Source organism: Carassius carassius, chromosome 13 (assembly GCF_963082965.1).
Source record: "Carassius carassius chromosome 13, fCarCar2.1, whole genome shotgun sequence".
Taxonomy (NCBI): Eukaryota; Metazoa; Chordata; class Actinopteri; order Cypriniformes; family Cyprinidae; genus Carassius; species Carassius carassius.
In genome coordinates, this window is record NC_081767.1 from 34,227,941 (window position 1) to 34,253,013 (window position 25,073).

Here is a 25,073-nt window from a genome sequence, read left to right on the forward strand (position 1 = left end):
TTTTTTTGTCATTTTTAGGAGTATTTGTTATATATGACAAAACACAACAAAATTGTTAAAACCTTAAATTAAATTTAAAACATTACAAAAATATTAAAGTAATATATTAAAAAATGTAAACAGATTCAAAATATTAATAAAAATTATAAAAACATTAAAAAAAAAATAATGTTCTAAGAATGTTCTGAATTAAGATGCATTTACTTAAGAAGGAAAATAAGTGAAGTGACATGTGACATGAAGTGAAGTGACATTCAGCCAAGTATGGTGACCCATACTCAGAATTTGTGCTCTGCATTTAACCCATCCGAAATGCACACACACAGAGCAGTGAACACACACACACACTGTGAGCACACACCCGGAGCAGTGGGCAGCCATTTATGCTGCGGCGCCCGGGGAGCAGTTGGGGGTTCGATGCCTTGCTCAAGGACACCTAAGTCGTGGTATTGAAGGTGGAGAGAGAACTGTACATGCACTCCCCCCACCCACAATTCCTGTAGGACCGGGACTCGAACTCACAACCTTTCGATTGGGAGTCCGACTCTCTAACCATTAGGCCACGACTTCCCTAAAGAAGATAACTAAGAAGATAACTAAGAAGATATTAAGTCTTGTTTTCTGAAGAAAACAAAAATGAGAATTAAATGACTTTATTTTCAAACAAGAAAAACAGGTCTATAAAAAATAATAATCTTTGAATTATGTTTATTATTAGTAACCCATTGGCAGATTTCATTTTCTTTTTTTAAGAATAGACATTTAAGAGTGTTGAGCTATTTGTTCTGGAAAACAAGACAAAACTACAGAATAAGAAAATATTTTTTGCAGTGATATCAAATACTCTTGATATAAGCTATAAAAGGGATCAAAGTAATGAATGCACTTTCATCTTAATTCCTAAAGCATCCAAAGTAAAATCTCTCTGGTCTAAAATCCCACGAATCCATTAATGAAGCAGATTTCACACTGAAGAACCAGACAGAAGTCATTGGTTTTCATTGAGAGTTTCTCAATGAGTGAGAAGTGCTAAAGTGGACGGCGGGACATTAGGAGGTATTGCCTGGCAGAAATCATTCATTAACCCTAAAGGCTCCAGATTGCATTTTATTACAGCTGTATTTGTAACCAACCATCCGCAGGGCTGGAAACGTGTCACAACAGACAAATATTAGATATTTGTCATGACTGCTGTCATTTAGCGTCGGGGACATGCTACTCTTTACGGCTGCTGGCCATATTCCCATTTAAATTTGATATTTCTAACTTATTTAACCCACCTGCCACTACTGAGATATTAAGAGCAACCTGTTATGATGGAACGGGAGGATGACAGGACACAGACGGGACTCCTAAACACTCAGGCTAATGGATGTGTAGCTGCATGAGAACAGGGAGGCTCATTTATTTCTGCTTTTGTTGCTGCTGTCTTCATTGTCTGCATGATTAAACCAGCGACACGCGGCTCTGCTCAACAAATAGCCTAATTGAGAATGACCTTGGTGAATGATACATCAGCCACACACACACACACACACACACACACACACACTGATGTCTGAGATCTGGTGGATGGATGCGTCTTCATTCTTCCATATCACTGAAATAGGGGTGTGTGATACTGACAAAATCTATATATCTATATAAAAATATTTGGGGATTTTTTCGACAGCGATAACTAAATAAGAATGTGCTAAGGGTGTTTTTGTGCTGTTACTTTGGCTGGTTTAGACCTGTCATGGATAAAAAAATGGGACACTAAAACCGCCAGGTGTGTGGCGGCAACTCATTCAAACGATTCATTCAAAACAGCTAATTTTTTAGATACAAAGCATGGATTGATCATTGAATCACCGACTCCAATGATTCATTCAAAAACATACATTTTTGTCAAATCACTTACAGTAGCAACAACAACAATGAAAAAAAAACAGTCAAAACAACAGCAACGCAGTAAAGATACTCAGAACACTTTATCAACCATTAGGAATTTCCCAGCAACCACTCAGAACACCCTAGTAACCACTGATAATACCCTAGCAACCACTCATAACACCATAGCAACCAGACACAGTAGTACCACACAAAAACATATTTAAAACAATTAAGCAACTACAAAGAATGCCCCAGCAACCACTCAGAACACCTTAGCAACCACTCATAACATCCTAGTAACCACTCATAACATCCTAGTAACCACTCATAACACCCTAGCAACCACCCGTAACACCCTAGCAACCAGATACAGTAGTAACACACAAAACAATACTTAAAACAATTTAGCAACTTCCCAGAATGCCCCAGCAACCACTCATAACATCATAGTAACCACTCATAACACCCTAGCAACCGCTCATAACACCCTAGCAACTACTCAGAACACCCTAGCAACCACTCATAACAACCTAGCAACCAGATACAGTAGTAACACACAAAACAATACTTAAAACAATTTAGCAACTACCCAGAATGCCCCAGCAACCACTCAGAACACCCTAGTAACCACTCATAACAACCTAGTAACCACTCATAACACCCTAGCAACCGCTCATAACACCCTAGCAACTACTCAGAACACCCTAGTAACCACTCATAACACCCTAGCAACCACTAATAACACCCTAGCAACCAGACACAGTAGTAACACACAAATAATCATACTTAAAACTATTTAACAACTACACAGAATGCCCCAGCAACCACTCATAACACCCTAGCAACCAGATACAGCAGTAACACATGACAAATACTTAAAACAATTTAGCAACTACCCAGAATGCCCTATCAACCACTCAGAACACCCTAGTAACCACACAGCAACATATTAAAACCCACTCAGAATGCCTTAGCAACCACATATCTACAGCCTGGCAGCAGCTTCTATCTCCTGAGCATCATAAGAGTGAGTTTTTCATTTGTAATGACCCTCGAGTGTGTTGTGTTCTCTGTGAGAGGAGAGTGTTCAGCAGGTGACGGCGGCTCGCTGGAGTGTGTGAGTGTGTGTTTCAATCATTAATGAGTCTGCGTCTCCACCTCCCTCTGTTTGTTTACAACACACACTGATGTGTTTCCCAGGAGGAGATGTAGAAACACACCTGGAGGAAGAGAAGCATCCCAGCAGCTCTGCTCCAGTCTTACAGGTGTTTCCCGAATCTGTCGTGTGGCACGAGGCCGTCGGATCATTAAGGCGCTTCATTAGGTACCAAATATTTGAGAGCGTTTCAGTCAAATGCTTCGATACGCATCTTAAACGATGCTCAGTCTGGAAACATCATACTTTGGAAGTGGAGTTTAATAACTAAATTTATGATTCTATGCTCTCTGGGTAACATCTATAAAGCCTAGAGCTGAGTATCGATACTGATTTCATAAATCAATTCGATTCTGATTCATAAGCTCTTGATTCAATTTGGTATTGATTCGTCTGAAAACATGACTTTATATCAAGTCATTTTGCTTCTCAAGCCAATGTATACGATTTATGAAAGTTAAGAGGTTTGTACTGTAAAAACAAGACAAAAATACTGAGGAAGAGCATCTCTTACGTACTCATACTTGCTGCTGTCTAGGAGAAACAAAAGAGACTCTTCATATGGAGAAGGAGGTAGAGATGCATTAAATAACGAGTCCCTGACAAAACACGAAAAGGCTGCGATGATCTCATCGATGAGCTGATGGTTCGGATGAGCTCATCCTTCCTCAATTAAACTTTAACCATTAAGGAGAGTTTTAAATAGCTCAAAATATCCACCGTCTCTGTTACTTCATCTGTGTCTCCATGACTCTTAAACCATGACATCCAAAATTAAAATATTTCACCCAAAAATGAAAACTTGTACAATAACACTCAAACAGAAATGAATGTACAATGAGACAAAACCATAATTCAGAGGAGAACAAAAATATGCCGGATATGTTATGTGTTACAGCAGAATTAATTATTAATCAGAAATCAGATCATTACCAGAGTTTCCTTCTTTTGAAGTGAAAAAAAAAATGGATACATGCTCATGTTATGACACAAAGTTAAAAGCATTTAACTTGTGACTGTGGCCCTTTAAATACATGAAGAAAAAAAAATTAACAAAAATAAATAAATAAAGTAAAAATGGGTTTCTGTGGTAATCATGTGAAAGATGCTGTTGATAGAGTTCAGCATATTTTGAACCATTTCAAATCAACGTGAAGCATGAAAAGATATGCTCTGATTATATGACTTCAATATGATATGAAATGATTAAAAGGTGTAGGTTATGCTCTGCACACACACTCGTCCATCTGCTCCTCACTGTTAAGAGTCAGATACGTCGGTCTATGTGAGGATGCAGCTGCGCAGAACCCAGAGCGGCCCACAGGAGACAGATTCAGAAAGCTTTAATGACTTCAGTGTGATGCTCGCGCTCTGTTAGAGATCTAGAGCAGCGTTCAGCCGACATATGTGTCACCTGAGCATCCCACACGCTCTCAGCCTCAGGACCGAGTTTATTCTCCACTCAGGAGAATGAAGCTCAAACATCTCCATCTGCTCGGCCCTCGTCCTTCTTACAACACGACATTATACAACCAGCCAGGGATGCGTTTCCCAAAACTATAGTTGCTAACCTGTTAGCAACTTAGTTGGTTGGCAATGGGAACTATGGTTTTGGGAAACGCATCCCTGATCTCAACCAAAGCAAACTGTGTGACGTCAGCAGGTCTGTTATACCTGGAGAGAATCATAGTGAACAGAAAACATAGTGAACAGAGCACTTATCTTGCTGATTTATCAGCCATTTTTTATTTTATTTTATTTTATTTTATTTTATTTTATTTTATTTTATTTATTTAAAAAAAATGTTTTTTGCATTTTTAAATGTAATTAAATTAATTCATTTTATTTGATTTTATTGACCATGAAACTGTGTGTGCATTATTTCATTAAAAAACAGGCATAACAAAATAGGGAAACACTTCTTATTTATTTATTTATTTAGTCATTCATTCATTCATTCATAATACTTTAAATAAATAATAATTTAATAAAATTATTATTTAATAAAACATTTAATAAAAAATAATAATATAATAATAAACATATTGCATTGTTAGAATTAATTTTAATTTTCACTTTATTTTAAGAACCAATTCTCACTATTAACTAGTTTCTCACCAGCATGCATATTTACTAGCATACTGGCTGTTTATTAGCCCTCATTAAGTACACAATCATGCCTAATTCTGGATGATCATATTTCTTGCTTCCTTGACCCTACACCATACCTAAATTTAACGACTTTACTAACTATCACTAGGAAGCGAACTCGGGACAACGGTCATTGTTAATAGTAAATTAATCTGAGAATTGGATTTTTAAGGCTGTGTAAAACAATCTAGCATTAACATTTTTAACTCAGTGTCTATAACTGCGTTCAAACGTGTTTTTAAGGAATTAATATGTTTATTGATTGATCAAAGACATCTTTTATGTCACAAATGATTTCTACTGAAATAAAGGCAGGAATCAGTGCATTAGATCGTGTACAGTACATGTGTCTCCAGCACAGATGCCGTCTGACCCTCGTTATGAGCTCAGGCCTCATTAAGGATCCATTACTGAGATCCTCGTTAAAATGAGCGCTGAGACCAGATCGGGGGGGGGGAGGAGATGATTGGATTAAATCATTATATAAATGTGATTTTACTGGGGAAAAAAAAACTCCCGTCTGTTGCTGCAGACTTTCACAAGCGCAGGTCTGAGAGGAAAAACACGTCATGGTGAACTACAACCTGTCAAAATAAAAGTTTGGTTTAACTTTAACAAATTATAACATACGTTTATTACTGCTGTACAGTAGAATGATCACTTTAAACAATGTCCAGCTATTTCAACTTAATAATTTTTAAGTCATTTCAACTTAAATTGCACTGAACCGACTAAAAAAAATGCAATTTAAACATTTAAATGAAATCCAGATAAATTTCAGAATAAATAAAATATTTCATACTGTTAATTTTTTTATAAATCATTACACTACTTCTGATTATTAAAGTTTATTTAAACCATTTAATTAAACCATTAAATGGAAAATATAAACACAAATTTCTGAAAAACTAAAAAAATTTATAGGGCATTTTATTGTTAAGCGTTTGATAAAATTTTAAATTGTTATTCTGAAATTTTTTTTATTATTTTATTTTAATTCATTCTTTTTTTCTTTTTTATTGTTATTTTATTCTGCTGAAGATATTTTGAAGAATGTTGGTAACCAAACAGCTGATGGTCCCCATTGACTTCCAGTGTATTTTTTTACCCTTCTATGTAAGTGAATGGCTACCAGCAAAAGTTTGCTTACCAAAATTCTTCAAAATATATTTTTTATGTATAAGAAACAAACAGAAGACAGGAACTCGTGCAGGTTTGGAACAACTAAAGGGGTTAATTAATGATAACAGAATGTTCATTTTGTGGTGAACTGTTCCTTTAAGACATGTCATAGATCCTGTTGAATGTTGTGCTTCACAGAAGAGAGTCATAGAAGTTCAGAAGGACATAAATCTACATTTAAGGGTGAGATATTCCTATTAATTGTTCCTGATTTAAGCTGATTTAACTGTAGATGTTTTTGGCTTGGTCAGGTCATTTGTCACGGTCAGTAGCCACTCACATCAGCCTGATTTAACATCAGCAGAGAAGCCAGTCATATGCCAAGCGTAGAGAATGAGATGTGAGTTCAGTATGAGCTCACGTCATATTTTGACAGCGGAGTCAAACGCGACATCCGGATGTCATTGCATTAGCAGCAGGCGATCGAGTGTCCCTGTTCCTCTGGAGGACAGCCGTTCCTCCGGCCCTCAAAGACACGTCTGACCCTCCATCAATCTGACGGATCACACCTCGGGTCGCCAGTCAGGAGCCGAGCTGACAATCAGTCAGACACACGTCTGTCAAATCAGAGGAAGAGGACGAGGAAAGACAGAAAAAAAAACATCCAGGAGGATTTTTAAAAAGGGCTCACATTATACACTTATGAAGTGATTATGTTTATGTGCCAATCGTTTATTTTTCCATCAAAATCTGTCATCCTCCACCGATTGGGAAATTGGCTGCTGCACCTTTAAGAAAACATACTTGACTTAATAAAGTGGTCGACAATCCCAGAATGCACTAGGGCAAGAATACAAAGCAAGAAAAAAAATCTACTTTTAGTTTATTTATACTGAAAATGCTGTTTTTTTAATCATTTAATAATTTAAAAAAATATATTATGAATTATTATTATTATTCTATTCAACAAGGATGCATTAGATTGATCAAAGGCAACAATATAGACATTTATTATAATTTTTAGATTGCAATTCTAAATATTTTATATAATATATTTTTAGATTACATTTATAATAAAAAAATGCAGATCTTTTAAATATATAATGTAAATATATAACATGCAATATTAAAATAGATCTAATAAATGCAGAGATGCATGAGAACTGAAATGTATTATGTTAAAGATCTATTTCAGATAAATGCGGTTCTTTTGAACTTTCTGTTCAGCTATGAATCCTGAAAAATAAAAGGTTTGCATCACAGTTTGCACAAAAATATTGGTTTCAACATTGATAGTAATCAGAAATGTTTCTTAAGCAACGAATCATCATATTTTCATGATTTCTGAAGATCATGTGACACTGAAGACTGGAGGAATGATGCTGAAAATACAGCTGTGCATCACGGAAATAAATAATATTTTAAAATATATTGACATAGAGAACAGCTGTTTTAAATTTTAATAATATTTCCACATTTTTACAGCATTTTTTATCAAATAAATGCAGCATTGGTGAGCAGAAGAGACTAGAGTTGGTTCAAAAAACAACTCCAAACTATGAAACCACAGTTTAATTTGATGAATTTCACTCCAGGAGCAATTGTAGCTCAGCACGATTATTCTCTCTGTCCTTCTGTTTTCTCGTCCTCTCCAGGCGAGTGTGTGTGTTTGGGTGTGTGTTGGTGTCTCAGCTGCGATCAGGGTGTCTGTTTACCGAGTTATTTAGACACCAACCTCCTTTCACAAACACACGTCACACCAGACCCACCAGACGTTTATTACACACACATATTCTGTCTCAGCTGACGAGCACAGATTATGTAGCCAGCCGTTACCTTCAAGAGACGCTGAGAAAACAAACGCTGTCGCTCAACAACATACAGTACAAATCAAACACACAACGCACTGTAAACATTTTGCTACATTATATATACTGTACATGATTAAATCGTCCTGCTGGACATTAAACACACAAGACAACACTATTATCGGCCTGCTGGGAGACTAAATAATTTTTTTATATATATTCCGTCGCTTTAAAACTGCCCTGGCATCCTCTATATATACATACAGTATATACATACCGGTATACATGTTTATACATAGAACTGTACTGTATACTGCAGTCCACAATGCAATGCACTTCTGTCTTCTGTCTGCTCGTTGTTCTCAGGTGGCAGACAATATTGATTAAACCTTCACATTTATGTATTTAAAAAGACAACATTACTCAAGCGTTTGAATATTGAGAGGCATTAATGGAGCCCAGAGTCTCTGGCCAGGTTTTATTGGTTTAGACGCTTCTGACCCATTATGTTTATTTCCTGCTGGAATTATAAATCCATAGAGTCTTCTTTTGCAGTAGGACTGAAAACACACACAACTGTAAAATAAAAAATAAAATAAAATAAAATAAAATAAAATAAAATAAAATAAAATAAAATAAAATAAAATAAAATAAAATAAAATAAAATAAAATAAAATAAAATAAAATAAAATAAAATGTTATTATTGACTTACATTTTAGTTTTATAGTTTCTGCTTTCGAGTTAATTTTAGTTTAATTTTTTGTAATTTTGTTGTGTGTTTTTGTCATTTTTATTAGTTGTTTTTATGTCTGTATAGATTTTTATTTAATTTTTAATTTTAGTTATTTTACTCAATCAAGTTTAGAAAATTTGAAATGTTGCCTTCTTAACTAGCGGAAATAAAAAGTTGTTTTATTTTATTTTATTTAAATTGTATTTTCAAATTTTATTTATTTATTTTACTATATGGCACAATTTTTTGTGCTATTCTCAAATAACAGTGATTTTCCAACCTCAAGAGAATATTTCATATTTTGGAAACACTTTATCCTTTATGCATAATGCATTATAAAGGTATTCATAATGCACATTGCAATATGTATCTTTCCATAAATAATTGTAACCAGAGTTAAAAATTGTAATAATATTTGATTTTTTTTTTTTTTCACGTTTTAATGCATTACACTTTCTAAAGGTGGAACGATGGATAGAAAGGTGGTTTCAGATCATATATAATAATGCATTATAAGGTGCATGACAAGGCATAATTAATGCATTAAAAAATGCAAGCAAACTGTCTTCTTAATCTCAACAGAGTATAAAAATCCTTTGAGAGATTCTCTGTCTGTTATATGATATTTTGTATCAAATGAAATGATATTTAGACAGTTTTATATGCTTTTCCACTCAACCAATCCGAGGCGATCCTGTAACTTCACTCTTATTCTTTAACATATTCCCTTTAAATCTTTTTTTGTCGACTGCATTATTTTTTTTCCTTTTCATGTCAAGTTAGCTGTATTTGGATGAATGTTTTTATTCATTTTAAGGAATACTTAATCTGTTGTCTTTTGTTGTTGTAGTTTTTTTTTGCAAATGAGATTAATGCATTAATCTAATTAATAAATGCATGTTCACTTTTATTCTTGAACTACAGTGACATCTTACTCCTGATTTCTCTCAACATTGGGACAGAAGAGCTTTCAATCGATAAATGATAAAAAAGTAACTGGCGTTAATTATTTGAAAAAGTAACTCATATTTTCTTGTAAAGTAATGCGATACTTTACTAGGCACTTGAAAAAAGTAATCTGATTACGTTACATGCATTACATATCGTATCATTATTCAGTTCAGTTCAACAACTGTGTAAAGTTCTGTTTTCAAATTACGTTGTTCTTTTCCCTTATTAATTTATGCATGATATGCATTGGACTTTTTTATTTTTGCATTTACATATTCAAATGCTTCTGCAATACAAGTGTAAAATATTTCCAATAAATGTCAATGAAACCGCTTATGCATTCAATTCTTCCTTTATTTTGTCTGACATGACCGTACTTGCAAAGTTTCAAACCAAACCTTGTGCTTTTAGTTTCTAATGTAAAATTTTCTGACTGACTTTCTTGCACTGAAGCGCCGGACTTCACACAAACGCTGTGATTCTGTCCTGTTTGGTTTTGTGTTTGTGAGCAGTGGCACAATCTATTCTCAGCTCGTTCAGCAAATATAACGGCTGTGATCTCACCTGAACACACACACACACAGAGCAGAGCAGAGCAGAGCAGTGTTTTCCAGCCAAATCAGATTCTGTCATCATTTACTCCCCTCATGTTTCTCCAAACATAAATGTTGAGTTTTCTTTCTCATACAGCGATCAGGAACTGTGAGACATCTTTGTTACTAAAATAAATGTTAACTGAAACAAAATAAATTCAGCTTTAATTTCAGCTACTCTAATCTCTCAAAATATTACTCTTTTGATGTAAAGATGAAATAAATAAATAAAAAAAAAAAATATATATATATATAAATAGCTGCATGCCAACATCTCATTTTAATTAAAATTTGATTTACTAAAACTGTATAAAAATGATGAAAAATTACAGTATATATAAATCATATAAATGACAAAAACACATAACTATATATATATATCATTTAAAATGTCAAAACTATAATAGTAAAGCAACACAATTCTTGAACATTTGTCAACTTAATTTCAATGCACTTCTTGAAATGAAGCGCACTTTTCTGTGTTTCTGAATAAAAGGAAAGAGCTGTTAGAGTTAAATGTTCAGTTCTGCTGCAGTTTCTGTTCTTTTAGAGATTATTGCGCTGAAGATTGGAGATTGAGAACGATAAATGTGAAAACGGATGCATGTGGAGTTTTTGTTTTAGATCAAAAAGATAGTTTTTTGTATTTTTTCATTATAGTTTCATTGCATCAACTTTGTCTATTGAATTATAAAAAGCTGCATGAAAAATCCGAAAAAATAAATAATAATAATCAAGATTGTTATACACTCAAAAATTACTTAATTTAAGATTAATGTATTTGAATTGCATGTTAAATGTCAATTTATTTAGATTAACAAGCTAATAAACTTGATGTGATGCATATTTGTCAGTCATACAAAAATGAAACGGGTAAGATTTCTTTAATCGTACGAATAAACTGAATGCATTTCTATATTCATCAATAAATGCAATCAGTTTCAGTCTCATTTACCTAGTCACACTTAAACCAGATTCATACTTTTTAACTAAATAGATGTGGTTTTTACAATGACCAGATTTGTGTTGTTTTTAAATATCTGAATAAATGCATTTTGAAAATGTGATTATATAAACAAAATTAAAAATATATATAACCTATGTAATGTTTTCTTTTCTTTTAATTTTTTTTATGCATGATTATGCATCCCATTCAGTTTATGAGTCTGTTTAAAACTGTGTAAAACAAACTGATGGATATTGTATATGACATTCAAATACATAAATCTTAAATTTAAGCCTAAATACTTTTTGAAGGAAGTGGCTTAAACTTAAAACAAACTTTAACAGGAATAAAATAATGCTTAAACTTATTTAATTAGAGCTACTGTAGCTGCCATGACAACATTTGATATTGTTATTTAGTTTAACATGATACTAAAACTCTAAAATAAATAAAACTAAAAAAGTGCTTAAAAAAACATGCAATAAAATTAATAAAACCTAATATGATGCTAAAAACTTTTACTAAAATTAAAGTAAAAGAAAATATAAAAAATAAATACTAATTCAGAACAAAAACCATTTTGTATGATATGTATTTATATTAAACTTCATGAATAAAATTTTGATAGTTTAACTTCCACTGTCGCTGTTCAAATCAATATACATCAATATATACTTCGAAAAAATATGTTTAATCGTCTCTTCACACTGAAATCGTGTGATGTCTACTGTTCAAATCCAAAAAGCAAATCAGATAAACACAGCTAATGAAAATGACACGAGCTCCTTTACATTTTAAAAAATGAGTTTGCTATTATTTGCCTAATCTTGCTCAAATGTCAGACGCTGCCCTCAAAAACCTCATTAATGGCATCAGACAGAACCGACAGCCAATCAGCTGCCAGCAGCACCAGAGCTGCTGATTATGAGTTCAGGAGAAAGAGCGAGAGAGAAATAAAAGAGCTGCGTGTCTCTCACCCCGGGAAGAGTCTTTTGTTCGTGGAGAGCGCTCTGGGCCTTCAGCGCTGACTCTCTGGCACAGTACGTTAGAAAGGCACATCCTGAAACACACACATGGATGAAAAAGATCAGCAAACACCATCAGCAAGTCCATTTCAATGCCAGTTTACTTATAAAACACAATTAAAAACAACAAAAGTTGACCAAAAAAGTGAGGTACAAGAAAAATAAAATAAAATAAAATAAAATAAAATTTTTAATGTGAAGGGATATACTGGTTTCAGGGCTGCAAAGAAACTTTAGAACTAAAGAATAAAAAATATTTCAGTAATTTTTTATGTCAATTTACTTATAAAGCACAGTTTAAAACAGCAAATGTTGATCAAAGTGTGGTATAAGAATAATGTATGAATCATAATTAAAATAAATAAATAAATAAAATAAAATAAAATTTTCAGAGAAGCAAAGAGACATAAATAATAAAAAATCATGTTAAGCAATATTAATTTTCAAAATCACATTAATTGCCCATTTGTCCATTTTCAATGTCAATTTAAATGCAGTATAATAATATATAAACATATAAAATAAAATAAATCAAATAATTACACGTTTTAAAAAATGCTGAAAAATAAATGAAATAAAAAAATGAAATGAAATAAACAGAGATCAAAATCATCTGTATTTTTAAATTAAAAGCCAGAAAGAACAAAAGAGTTTTCACTTTTAGATTAAGAATCATGCAGTATATGGTTGAAGTGTGTGTAACGTGAATGCAGTTTCAGAGCAGCAGAGACATTTAAAAAAAATACAAAAATCAGAGAGACACATCTGATGGCTATGCAAACAACTGCAATATTCAGAATCATATTAATTGGACAAATTGCATAAAAATCTCCACATATGCATTTCCAGACACATCCACCACTAAAGTGGACATGCTAAAACATCAAAAGCAAATGTGTTTTTTGCCCCATGTGACCCTCTCAGAGTTTATGGAAATGTAATATTTAAAACATCACAATATATTTTCCAGTACTTTTTAACAGAATGCATTCACTGGGATTTGAACCCATAACATCAGTGTTGCAAACACAGCACTCTGCTCCTTGAGCTACATTAATGTTTTCATGCATGAATATACAGTTAGTTTTGAAGGTTTAAAAACAGTGGCGGGTGTCTGAGACCCAAAACAGACCATGAGAGTTAGGGTGCTTTCACACCTGGCTCATTTAGTTCGGTTGAATCGTACCAGAGCTTGTTTCCCCGTTTGGTGCGGTTCGTTTGGGCAGGTGAGAAAGCAGCAATCGCACTCGGGTGCGCACCAAAAGCGGAACAAACAAGCGTACCGAGACCTGCTTGAAGAGGTGGTCTCGGTACGCTTTCAAACGAACTCTGGAGCGGTTCGTTTGTGGTGAGAACGTGATCCGACCTTGAACAGACCCTGATCAGTACTGATAAGTACTGATCATTTTTGGACTAAACCAGCTGCCGTAGTCTGCTGCGTTGTGCATTATCGGATGAGGAAGTGTTTGTTGACAGTTTGCACTTTAGCATTGCAGCTCGTGGACAAACTTCAAGTACTGAGGAGGTGCGGAGCCTCAAAGAAGTTTGGTCAGATGACCATGAGCATGTCAGAGTTAAGAAGAATTAATGCACGCCTCCGCTTGAAGTTACGAGCGATTCCCGCTCGCCGTTTGCAGTGCATTAGAACGTTGTTTTCAAGCCGCATCCGCGCTTCATTATAGAAATGTATTGTTTGTAGAGCTGAAACAACGAATCGATTTAATCGATTAAAATCGATTATTAAAATAGTTGTCAACTAATTTAGTCATCGATTCGTTGCTAAAGAATTTATTTGCCGTAAGCGGCTTATTTCGTGCCTATTTCAAATCTGCGGTGACCAAAGTGTGGCAGTAATGAGCCACCGGTGGATTTACTCAGCCAGTACAACAGGAGAAGTAGCGAACAGCCAATAGCTGGCCTCGTTTTATGTCACGTGCTTCCCGAACAGCGTCTCTGCAGCATTCAGCAGGATGTGGGAGTACTTTACTTTGAGCCTTCAAAAAAAGAAGATTAACTTGTAAACTCTGCACTACTGAACTGTTTAAGGGACCATTCACATATCGCGTCTTTTGCGCGCTCATGTTCATTATTTCCAATGTAGGCGGGCAGTATGCGCGCTCATAATGGAAGCGACGCGGTCACGACGCACCCGTTTTTCCAGGTGCGTGCGCACCGCATCGAGTTAAAAACATTTCAACTTTTCAGAATGCGGCAAGCGCACCGCGGGTCATGTGACAAGAACTAACCAATCAGCTTCATCCTTTCCCGTAACAACGTTTAAAGCTCAGCCAAGATGAAGGAACAGCTGATCATAGCTGTATATGGATTCCCATTTTGAAATTAATTTAGTAGCAGAGCTACTGCAAGTGATTTTTTGAGCTGCAAATCCATTTATCCTTTGCTGAAATATCCGCGTCTTCAAGGAGAGAGCACGTCATGGTTGCTTAGCAAAGGCAGACGCCTCAGGGGCGCTTCTGCGCGAGCGCTTTGGAAAGAAGGAGAAAGCGGTGCGCCTAGCGTTTTCCACGCGTTTTTAGGCACGATATGTGAACGGCCCCTAAGACTTTCATTTGTGCAAATTCTCCAGTACAATGTTGTTTGCAAATGTTTAGTTGTAAAAGCTGATAACATTGCCTTTTAACAGTTAAAATTTAAAGCTTTACAAACATGTTCTGTGATCAGTTTGTCGTTTACCAGTTCATAATTCAGTCGTGCAGCCTAATTATGACTGAATGAGAGAGGTAAATGTTTAAAGATATTTGAAATGCCCTTTTTTTTCTAAGTATTCACTGCTCTTTTTCACACAGCAGGTTTTTTGTGTGTCCGTTTTTTCTGGACAACCTTCTGATGGATTTTACTTTAAATTGTGAGTTCCATTCAGGTTTCATGCCACTGGCACTTTATTCGAAGGATTGTTTACAATTTCACAGCATAAGCTATAAAGCTGTTTCCCAGTAAATAATAAAATACAACGCACTGCAATCTTATTCTGTTTTATCCTTATTCTTCGTGAAAATATGTTCTGAAAGATTCCTTAATAAGCTTCGTTCGGGATGTTAAACTACTTTAGGAGCTCTAAGGACTGCCATGGTGAAAACATTTGAAATCTCCTTGTGAAATTTGCTAGAGTATGGGTCAGTGTTTTGATTGCAGAAGAGTTTGACAAGGGATCACTAACACAATAAAACAACTCCAGGTATATTTGTGATGAGGATATGACAATGCAAAATTATTAAAATCTCTTAAAAATCTATGCTGAATGATAAAGACCCTTTATTAATAATTTACTTTGGGGGAAAAATGGAAAAAACTAAAATATAAGTACATAAACTGATTAATCGTAAAAATAATCGACAGATTAATCGATTATCAAAATAATCGTTAGTTGCAGCCCTAATTGTTTGCATATTGTGGTGCATACAAACAATGTAATAGATTATGGCCAGGGACAAAACCAGCCCGCACAGTCATCTCTCCATAGTTGTGTTGTCTCCGTGTTGTTTGCTGGCTTTTCCCGCACGTAAATTCTGACCAATCGAAAAGCAGTTTAGGAAATACGTCATGGCCAATGAGTGATGTGGATGTTGTCATGTGACTGCATTTTGGTTCGTTTCAACTGGTTCGGACCAAAGCAATCAGTGTGGTGTGAAAAGGAACCAAAAAAGCTGAAAAATGCTACAATGTATAATTGTTTGCCCTTGGTTCGGACCGAATGAATCGAACTAGAGATGTGAAAGCACCCTTAAACTCCACAGAAAAAAAAAATCAAAGTTTCACTTGATTCAAACACGCTTTTGAAGCTTTTCCAGATCTTTTACGATGTGTTTTTGCATTTTCAGCGGATGCAGTTCAGCTGCTCGCACATCAGTGTGATGCTGCTGGTTACCCAGAATGCTTTGCGGCTAGGTGAGTTCTGTCCAGCTACTGAGTTATGTGAAACGGGTTTGCTGGTGTGTTCACTGTTAGTAAAAGGTCCAGATTGTGTGTTTTATTGTATGTTGTGTGCTTGTGTTACCATTGTTGTGCAGTCTCATCCCAGAAGTCCAGTGCTCAGTATTGCATTCTTTTGCATTTTTTCAATGTATAGCTACAATTGTGTATTGCATGGAAGCCAGCCTTTTTACAGGATGAAAGTAATTGTGACTTTTTATCTCACAATTCTGAGTTTACATCTCTTTGTTTACATATGTTTTTTTTCCACCATGAAATAAAAGACACACACACACACAGACACACACACACACATATCCATATGAATCACTCTTCAAAATGTCTCTAAAATATCTACATGATCAAAACTTTGCTGCTAAACCTGTCGCACACAATCTACTACACACATTCTGTCATCTGATTTATTGTTAGAGTTTTTTTATCCAGTCAAAGATCTTTTAGTATAAATGTACAAATGTCCAGCTTCAGCTCGAGCTTCTCGTGTCTTTCAGTTTCTACTGTCAAAACTCGACGGATTTTGATCAAGTAATGGTTTCAGTCTCATCTTACTAACACAGATTATTAGAAATATAGAGCCACGACTGATATTTAGATCATTTTACATCAATATCTGTTATAGAGATCTCATTGATTTACATCACAAGCATCAGAATTATAATAAAAGTTTGATAAACTGTTGCCTTTTTCAGACTATTATTTCATACGTTCAGGTTTTACAGGGTTAAGTGAAGTCTTTTGAGGTCACTGCATACTGACAACAATAGCACTGATCAGAACGAGCTGCATTTATTAATCCAAAACGTGTTCCTGGTGATGCACTTTAAATGTGTTAAGTGTAAAAAAAAAAAGCAAGGTGTTCTTCCTTGCATATGAGCATTAAATGATAAACTGCTGCTGATGTGGGTTTGTTTTTTAACTGGAACTCAGTCTTATACTCTCAGAGGGTTTGAGGACACTAAACAGCTCCTCGTGTTATTGTAAGTGACGGCCGTATGTGTGTCACCATCCCTCCCTGACTCTCCTCCGGCCTATTAATGTAAATTTACAGCTTTAATGCTACACGTCTGATCCGCTGGGAACCATCAGCACAAAACCTGCACAACAGTAATTACAGCAAAAGAGAGAGAGATGGAGATGGAGACTTTATGAAGGACTAAATAAGAACATAATGGAAATATTCTGCCCTTTACACTTAAAGATTTATGTCCGTATAATGTTGATGCTTTCTTGCCTTCTAGTATATTCTAATGAAAGACAAGAAAAATATGAGTGTGCACAGAACAAATCCATGTTACACAATGAAAAATGATGTGAATCGAAGAGAATGTGTGCATAATGAAGATGCATGATTTAATAAATACAGACAAGCTTTATGGTCTTGATTAACTACAAATTAGCTGAATACATTCAAAACAAAACCAAAGAATAGTGTATTTGCATGCTTAAACATAACCAATGCAATGCAACCAATCATAAAGGTTTTTTATTTATTTTTTTGCACGACATGACTCTTCTCTGTAACTATCTCACATGAGGAGTTTCATTCTGTTTCAAAAAGCACAGAGGAAAAATTCAATGCAAGGAAGCTTAAACTAAAAAGGCGATCAAGAATACACAGCAATGACAAATTAAAATGAACTTAATTTGACTTTCTAGAGTAAAACGCAGATGATTTGAGGCCAGACGACCAGTGCAAAGCATAAAAGCAATATGCCTTGTGATAGAGAAACTTACATCCAGGGATATGAACGATTAGAAGAGGTGATAAAGAAGAAATTTCCCCATGAAAAAGCCCAAAATAACTCCAGACTCATCAGACGTGCTTCATGAAAATGGCTGAACGCTATTTCATCTGGATTTGTGTTTGCACTGATGCTGCTCTGATCCGCAAACACACACACTTCACGCTTAAAATAAAAGCTTCTTCAATGATCCTAATACAATTCGTTCAAAACTTGCAACTGTTGCATTAAAAAACTATTTCTACATGACTGAATCCATTAAACTAGTTTTATTGCTATAAATTGATCTACATAGGTTGAGTTAGTGATGGTGACTTAAAACCATTTTAGGTTACTATCTGTGGCTTTTTTGGAGTTCTCGATATGTATTAAAGGTTCGAAGGATGTAAAAGCGTTTTGGTTTCGAGCTAGATTTTTTTATTTTTTTATTTTTTTAATAGTGCAAGTTCACCAGCAGTTTTATGAACATGCATGATGCCACTTTAAAGGTTCTTCACATGCATGTTGAGAAGAGGGCGGATTTGCACGTGCTGATCACACACACACATACAAAGCAAACAAACAAAAAAAAAAGCCAAGTCCGACCTTTATGCATCCCGGTGAACCGGTCCTTGAGCACCGTGAGCTCGTAGATCTTTCCAAACTCCTCGAACAGAGGCTTGAGGTCTTTCTCGTCCAGGTTGCGCGGAATCTGACCGATGAAGAGCTTGATGGCGTCGTGATCTTTCATCGGGATCGCGCTGTTGAGTCCGTTCATCCTACCGGAGCTGTCCGCGGTGCTGAAGCCATTCTCCGCCGTTACCGAGGCCATCTTTCTCCCTCCCGCGCGCTGTGTCTCCGGCTCTCTACCATCCACTCCTCCTCTCTCAATCTCTCTTCCTCCTCCTCTTCCCAACCCTCTATCACGGCTGTACGGGACGCTCCTCTCTCGGTTTTCCCGTGTTTTCTCCTCAGGATTCTTTCACTTTCTCCATCTGTCTCTCTCCGCGTGTGTCAGCTGCCACTCTGACTCGTGACGTCAGCTCGCTTGTTTTAAAGAGAGCCGCTGCTCATTTGCATAACAAGTCGCGGCGGCCAATCACAGGGCGCTGTGAGTGAAGGTACTCCCGGGGGGCGGAGCCACGAACCAAACCTTTGTACAGCGTTTAAAGGATCTGAAAACACGGAGCGAATTTTTATAAAAGCAATATGTATTTTTTCAATATGCGTTTAGCAGCTTTGACCATTTAATTGGTGGTTATGTAAATAACCTCTAAAATTGCTACAATTTATTTATTCTACCTGAAATAGATATGAATTCTGGTTCATTGGGACATTTTTTCCAGTAATCTCAACTGCAAAAAGTGTCAAAATTGACCTGAATTCACCCACAATTAAAAACACACATAAACATTGTTTATTACTATTTTCTAACATTAAAAAAAATCAACAGCACAACTTCATGTTTTCTTCATGTTCTGCTGACCAAATATAGATTTTATTTTAAAATGTACAGTATAGAGTACATTGATGAAAATGTATTTTTGCTTGGCTGAGCTTCTTAGCTACATTACTTAAAATCTAAATCAAAAGCATTTGTTTGGTTATAAAACTTTGTTGCCCAGCAAAGTACCATGATATTATCATGGTATTTTTCTACATACAATAATTAGGCCTACAGTTGTCTATAAACCATGTTAGTCCTTCACTGTTATAATCTGAGACCTTAGGGTTATTATAGTTTACTAAACATGAAACTAAAATTAAAACCACCGAAAAGCATTTTTGTTAGGCCTACCTGAAATAAAATAAACTGTAATAAAATATAATAAACTTTTTATTTCAGCAAGATGCCAAGGCGACATTTGTCATGTTACTTTAGTTTGGCTTGATGTACTAAAATAACTAAAACTGAAATATAAATGAATAAAACGAATGAGATGAAATGAATAAAAACTACATAGACAAAATTTAAAACATAAACGACTGCTAAAAATTACAAACACACACAGACACACACACACACACACAACAAAGTGACTAAAATACATAATAGCATCTAAATTATACTAAAATAATTCTACCATGGTATTGACTACATAGAACTTCACAATTATGCTTTATATGATTGTTTATTCTATTCAGATTTTCTGTAAAATCCTTATTTAGGGCTAAGAAAGATGGTGAAGCAAATTTCTTATTATTATTTTTATTGTTTGCCTTTTAAAGATGAAGCTTTTGAATATGACTGGCATCATTCGGACTTTACTAAACATGCAGTTGCTGTCCGTGGTGCTGAACTCAATCACACACACACACACACTGTCTGCTGCTTAACAGAATTAATCAGAACTACTGAACATGAACAGCAGCATGCGCACTTACTAAAAGCAAAACTATTGAAAACAAAAGTGTGAGAATAGATGATAATTATGATTTGATTTATATTTGAGAAATGCTCTTGTGCTCATATTCTGACACTTGTCTGCTTGCTGTTCAACAGATGACTTTCTTGATTCTATCACTTCTTAACGATTATTGTGTTTAATTTCCCTCTTCATTCAGTGCTAGATCACCTCAGGGAGTGCAAATCTCCATTCAGCGGCTGCTGGAGCTTTTCTCTCGTTCCTTCGCACGTCATTTCTAAAAGGATCCTGCAACGTTTATGAGCTGAGCTGGAGTGGCTCTCCTCGTCAACAGCACCGGAGGCTTTCATTTGCATAAAAGCCTTGCTAATTTGGCCCCTGTGATGCTTACTGGGCTTGTGATTTTGTGTGGTCCTCAGCTGTGACCAGCACATCCCAAAAGCAGGTACTGAATGCTTGATGTCATTACGCCGGCAAGGACGCGAGAGGCATATTTTCAAGGTTTTTTCAATCATACTGATGCAAAGACAGACACCTGTACGATAGAGACGTTCACACTGAGATACACGAGAGCTGGAGGCAAAACCCTGCTGACTTAATTAAAGCATGTTAATCATGTTCACACTGCAACCTTTGTCCCATTGTAATTTTGTGCGTGAAGGAATCAGATGCATTTGTTCAGATGCTGATATCAATGTCTGATTTATCCACATCAGTTGTAATGAGCACGATGAGAGTAACCATCATCATCCCACTGACTGTTCAAACTGAACCAGAAATCAGATCTGGATCTGTTTTTAAATCATATGTTGAAGTGGTTTATCAATGCATAATGTGTTTTGTTTCATATAAATACAGTATTCAGATAAACTATGCAGTATGCAGCACACTAGGACCTCATTAGGAACACATTTACATTAAAATTATGCATTCAAATTTATATTTTTAGGGATTAGAAATAATGTTAGATTACATATGCACGCACACTCATATTAATTCAGTTATCTAAAAGGATTTATAGCTATCTATAGTATTCAAAATTTACTGTTTTCAAGAAAAAAGTATAATTACTGTATTATAGATCGGGGTTTACCATCCTGGGATTCATGAGGAAAATGCAGGGGGCTACTATCATAATGAAATCATAAATATGTAAATTAACACTTGCAATAATCTTCCTTAGTTAATGCATTAACTAGCAGTAACTAACAAGCAATACTTTCTTTACCGTTTTAATGAATCTTTGTTTATAGACCTGTTCATTGTTGGTTCATTAAAGGTTCGTTAATTATTAACATTTTTTTTAAAAATCTATCAGCAACTGTTGAATTAACATTCAGTTGATTGTAAAATGTTACCATACATAATTTTCGTAACACTTTACAATAAGGTTCCATTAGTTAATGTTGAACAAACAATGAACAATGCATTTATTAAACTCTTTATTAATCTTCGTTAAGTTATTATTGAAAATATAGTTGTTCGCTGTTAGTTCATGTGAATTAAAGTAGGTAACTAATGTTAACTAATGAACCTTATTGTAAAGTGTTATCATAATTAAAGAAAACTTACTTAAATATAAAATATAATACTTTATTACTATAATATAATACTAAATATTGTAATTTGTATCTGTATGTTATGAGACCATTAATCTATGAACATGCAAATGTTTTGTCAAATTATGGAAAAATGAAGTGTGTGTGTACATGTGTGTACACACTCACTCACTCACACACACACACACACACACACACACACACACACACACACACACACACACACACACACACACACACACACATACACATTAAATCAAATGAGGATATTCCCAAAATGCAGGTTTTGTTCAATTTAGCTAATTTTTCTCAGACAAACTGTTCATTGGTCTATATATCTCCACACATGCACTGTCTGAGTTGATGCTTTGCTTTCGTATGTTCTGCACATCCACACATTCAGAGCTCATTTGTGCAGCGACATCAGAGCAATCTGTTTAAAGCAGCAGCTGTTCTGTTTAGACTCCGTCCGACCCTTAATGCCTCCAGCACGATGCAGAAAAAAGAATAAATCCATGAAAGACAAACACACGAGAGGTCACCCACACTGCCATGAGTCATCCAGCTAATGAATCCCACAATCCTCTCTGGCTGCCGGCCCCTGGCCCTCTAAAGCAGACCGAGACAGAGATGAGAAAACAGCTATAATGAGGAGGAGCAGCTGCATAATGCACTCGCTGAATATGGCTCTGCTACGTTTAATCACACAGCTTCAATTTGGTTCTCTAAATACCTGAATGTGTAGAATTATTGACAAATTTTGGCACTCCAGAATACATCTGGTTTTCAATTGGTAAAGAAAATTATTAATTGAAAGGAAACAAGAGAGAGGTGGAAAAATATTTATTTTCTAAAAAGAAATTTCTTTACTACAAATTGCCTTATATATGCTTAGGAATACTGTAAATGGTTAAATATAAGATTATATGTAATTTTACTTTAAAATAGTCAGATCTACAGTTTTCTTAACATATGCAGTGAAAAGCTGTAAATGGTTAAACATCAGATTATATGTTATTTTGCTGTAAAAGGACTGTAAATCATCAGTTTTTTGCTAGTAAAAACTATTAATTACCATATCATTTACAGTTAAATAAACATCAGATTATAAGTAATTTTACTGTAAAATACTGTCAAATTTATAGTTTTCTTTACATATGCAGTGAAAAGCTGTAAATGGTTAAACATCAGATTATATGTAATTTTGCTGTAAAATAATGTAACGTTGCATGGTTTTTGGAAGTAAAAGCAATGAATTATCATATTATTAGCTGTTAAATAAATAAATAAATGCCCTATAATTCACATTAAAATCAGTAAGTTACCTGTGGAAACTGTAAATGGTTATATATCCGATTACATGTAATTTTACTGTAAAATATTAATTTATAGGTTTATGGAATTGAAAATCAATAAAAGGACAAAATTATAATATAATTTATTATTATTATTATTATTATTTGTGTTATCACATACATTAGGTTGTTTTAAATTTTTAAATATTAATAGTTAATATTATTTATTTATATATTATTATTTCTGTACATCATCTATGAACAAATGTGGTTTCTGTTTTACCACCTGCTTTTACAAAAGAGATTTGGGTAGTTGTCTGGTATTTTAATATTACATCACAATAATAAACTGTTATCAGGGATGGGAAGTATTACAAATACATGTATTTGAAATACAAAAAACTATTTTGTATTTAATTACATTTAATCGCAGGTTTTTTTTGTTGTTGTTGTTGTTTTGTTTTTTTGTCATTTCAAAATACATCAAATACTTTTTTGCCAATCAACCTCTGTATTGGACTGCTGATTTCCTGTATCAACAAGTATACAAAAATACTAAATACAAAATTAATAAGATTAAATGTATTTAAATACAAAATACATTTGCCTTTTTCCCAAAGGTATTTAAATACAAAATACAAAATAGTATTTCAAATACATGTATCCCATCCCTGACTATTATAATGTGTAAACCAGTATACCATGCTGTAATACCTGAAACATTGTCACTTTATTTTTATTGTGAATTTCTGATGAGCACAGGGTGTTTGACAGGTTTGCAGTAGGTTGTGATGTGATGGAGCTGATTTACTCACCTGATCTGAGGTCAGTGCTGGATCCGTCTGGATCTACAGTCTCGTAATAATGATATCAAACACTGTGTTTCCTCTGCTATCATTCAGAATCTCATACTGTACTGTATGTATGTTGACCTCCAGCTGTCTTCAGAGAGAGAGAGAGAGAGAGAGAGGACGAGTGTCACAGTCCATCACAGCTAATCTTACATGAGTTGTCATAATAATTAAATGATTGTGTGTTAATTGAGGATATCAGGCTCATCAGCATCAAACAATAGCAAATGGCAAACATCAACTAAACAAACCACACACATACATTTGGTCCTCACAAGTATAGACAAAACAATTAGACGTAGGTCTCTAAACTTCTAAATTTTTACAAACAAAATTTGATAAATTAGAGTTTTTCGAACTCCTCATAGCCCATTTTTGCAATCTGTTCAATACTTGGCATGCATCATCTAAATTAAAAATGTATGCATTTAGCAGACGCTTTTATCCAAAGTGACTTACAGTGCATTCAGGCTATCAATTTTTACCTATCATGTGTTCCCGGGGAATCGAACCCCCAACCTTACGCTTGATAGAGCAATGCTCTACCAACCCTCTACCAGCTACAGGAACACTAGAATCTAGAATCAATCATGGCAAAAAATTATCAAATTAATTTAAACTGGTTATTCAGTTTTGCAGCAGAATGCCAAAATATTTGAAGTAGCAGTTGCCTTTTACTATAATGGTTTTATCTCTTGATTGCAATGAGATATTTTCTAGAAACATGGTACACATGTGTAGACGCTGAGTCCGAGGTCACAGTAAAAATATTTTAGCTTTTGCACAATTGGTGGCGCTATAACAGAAAAAAAAAACATGAAATCCACTTCATCTACACAACACTTAGTCTGATCGACTTGAAAATTGGCATGCATTGACCTTGTCCAACCTGGGAAAAAACATGAAAATGGCTATAAACATGCAATTTTTTTAGTCAAAATAAACTTGAAAATTGGCATGCAGTGTCTT

At 34.7% G+C, this 25,073-nt stretch overlaps 1 protein-coding gene across 1 annotated transcript in view; it reads right to left on the reverse strand.

Moving 5' to 3' along the window:
• Positions 1-19,041, reverse strand: part of celf6 (CUGBP Elav-like family member 6) — a 79,340-nt gene extending 60,299 nt beyond the window's left edge. Inside the window, exons 1-2 of the mRNA XM_059565430.1 lie at positions 18,640-19,041; positions 12,314-12,396 (exon numbers count right to left, since the gene is read on the reverse strand). Of these exons, the coding sequence (XP_059421413.1) occupies positions 12,314-12,396; positions 18,640-18,865 (309 nt within the window). The 5' untranslated portion in view covers positions 18,866-19,041. The remainder of the gene's footprint in view (positions 1-12,313; positions 12,397-18,639) is intronic.
• Positions 19,042-25,073: the final 6,032 nt, after the last annotated feature.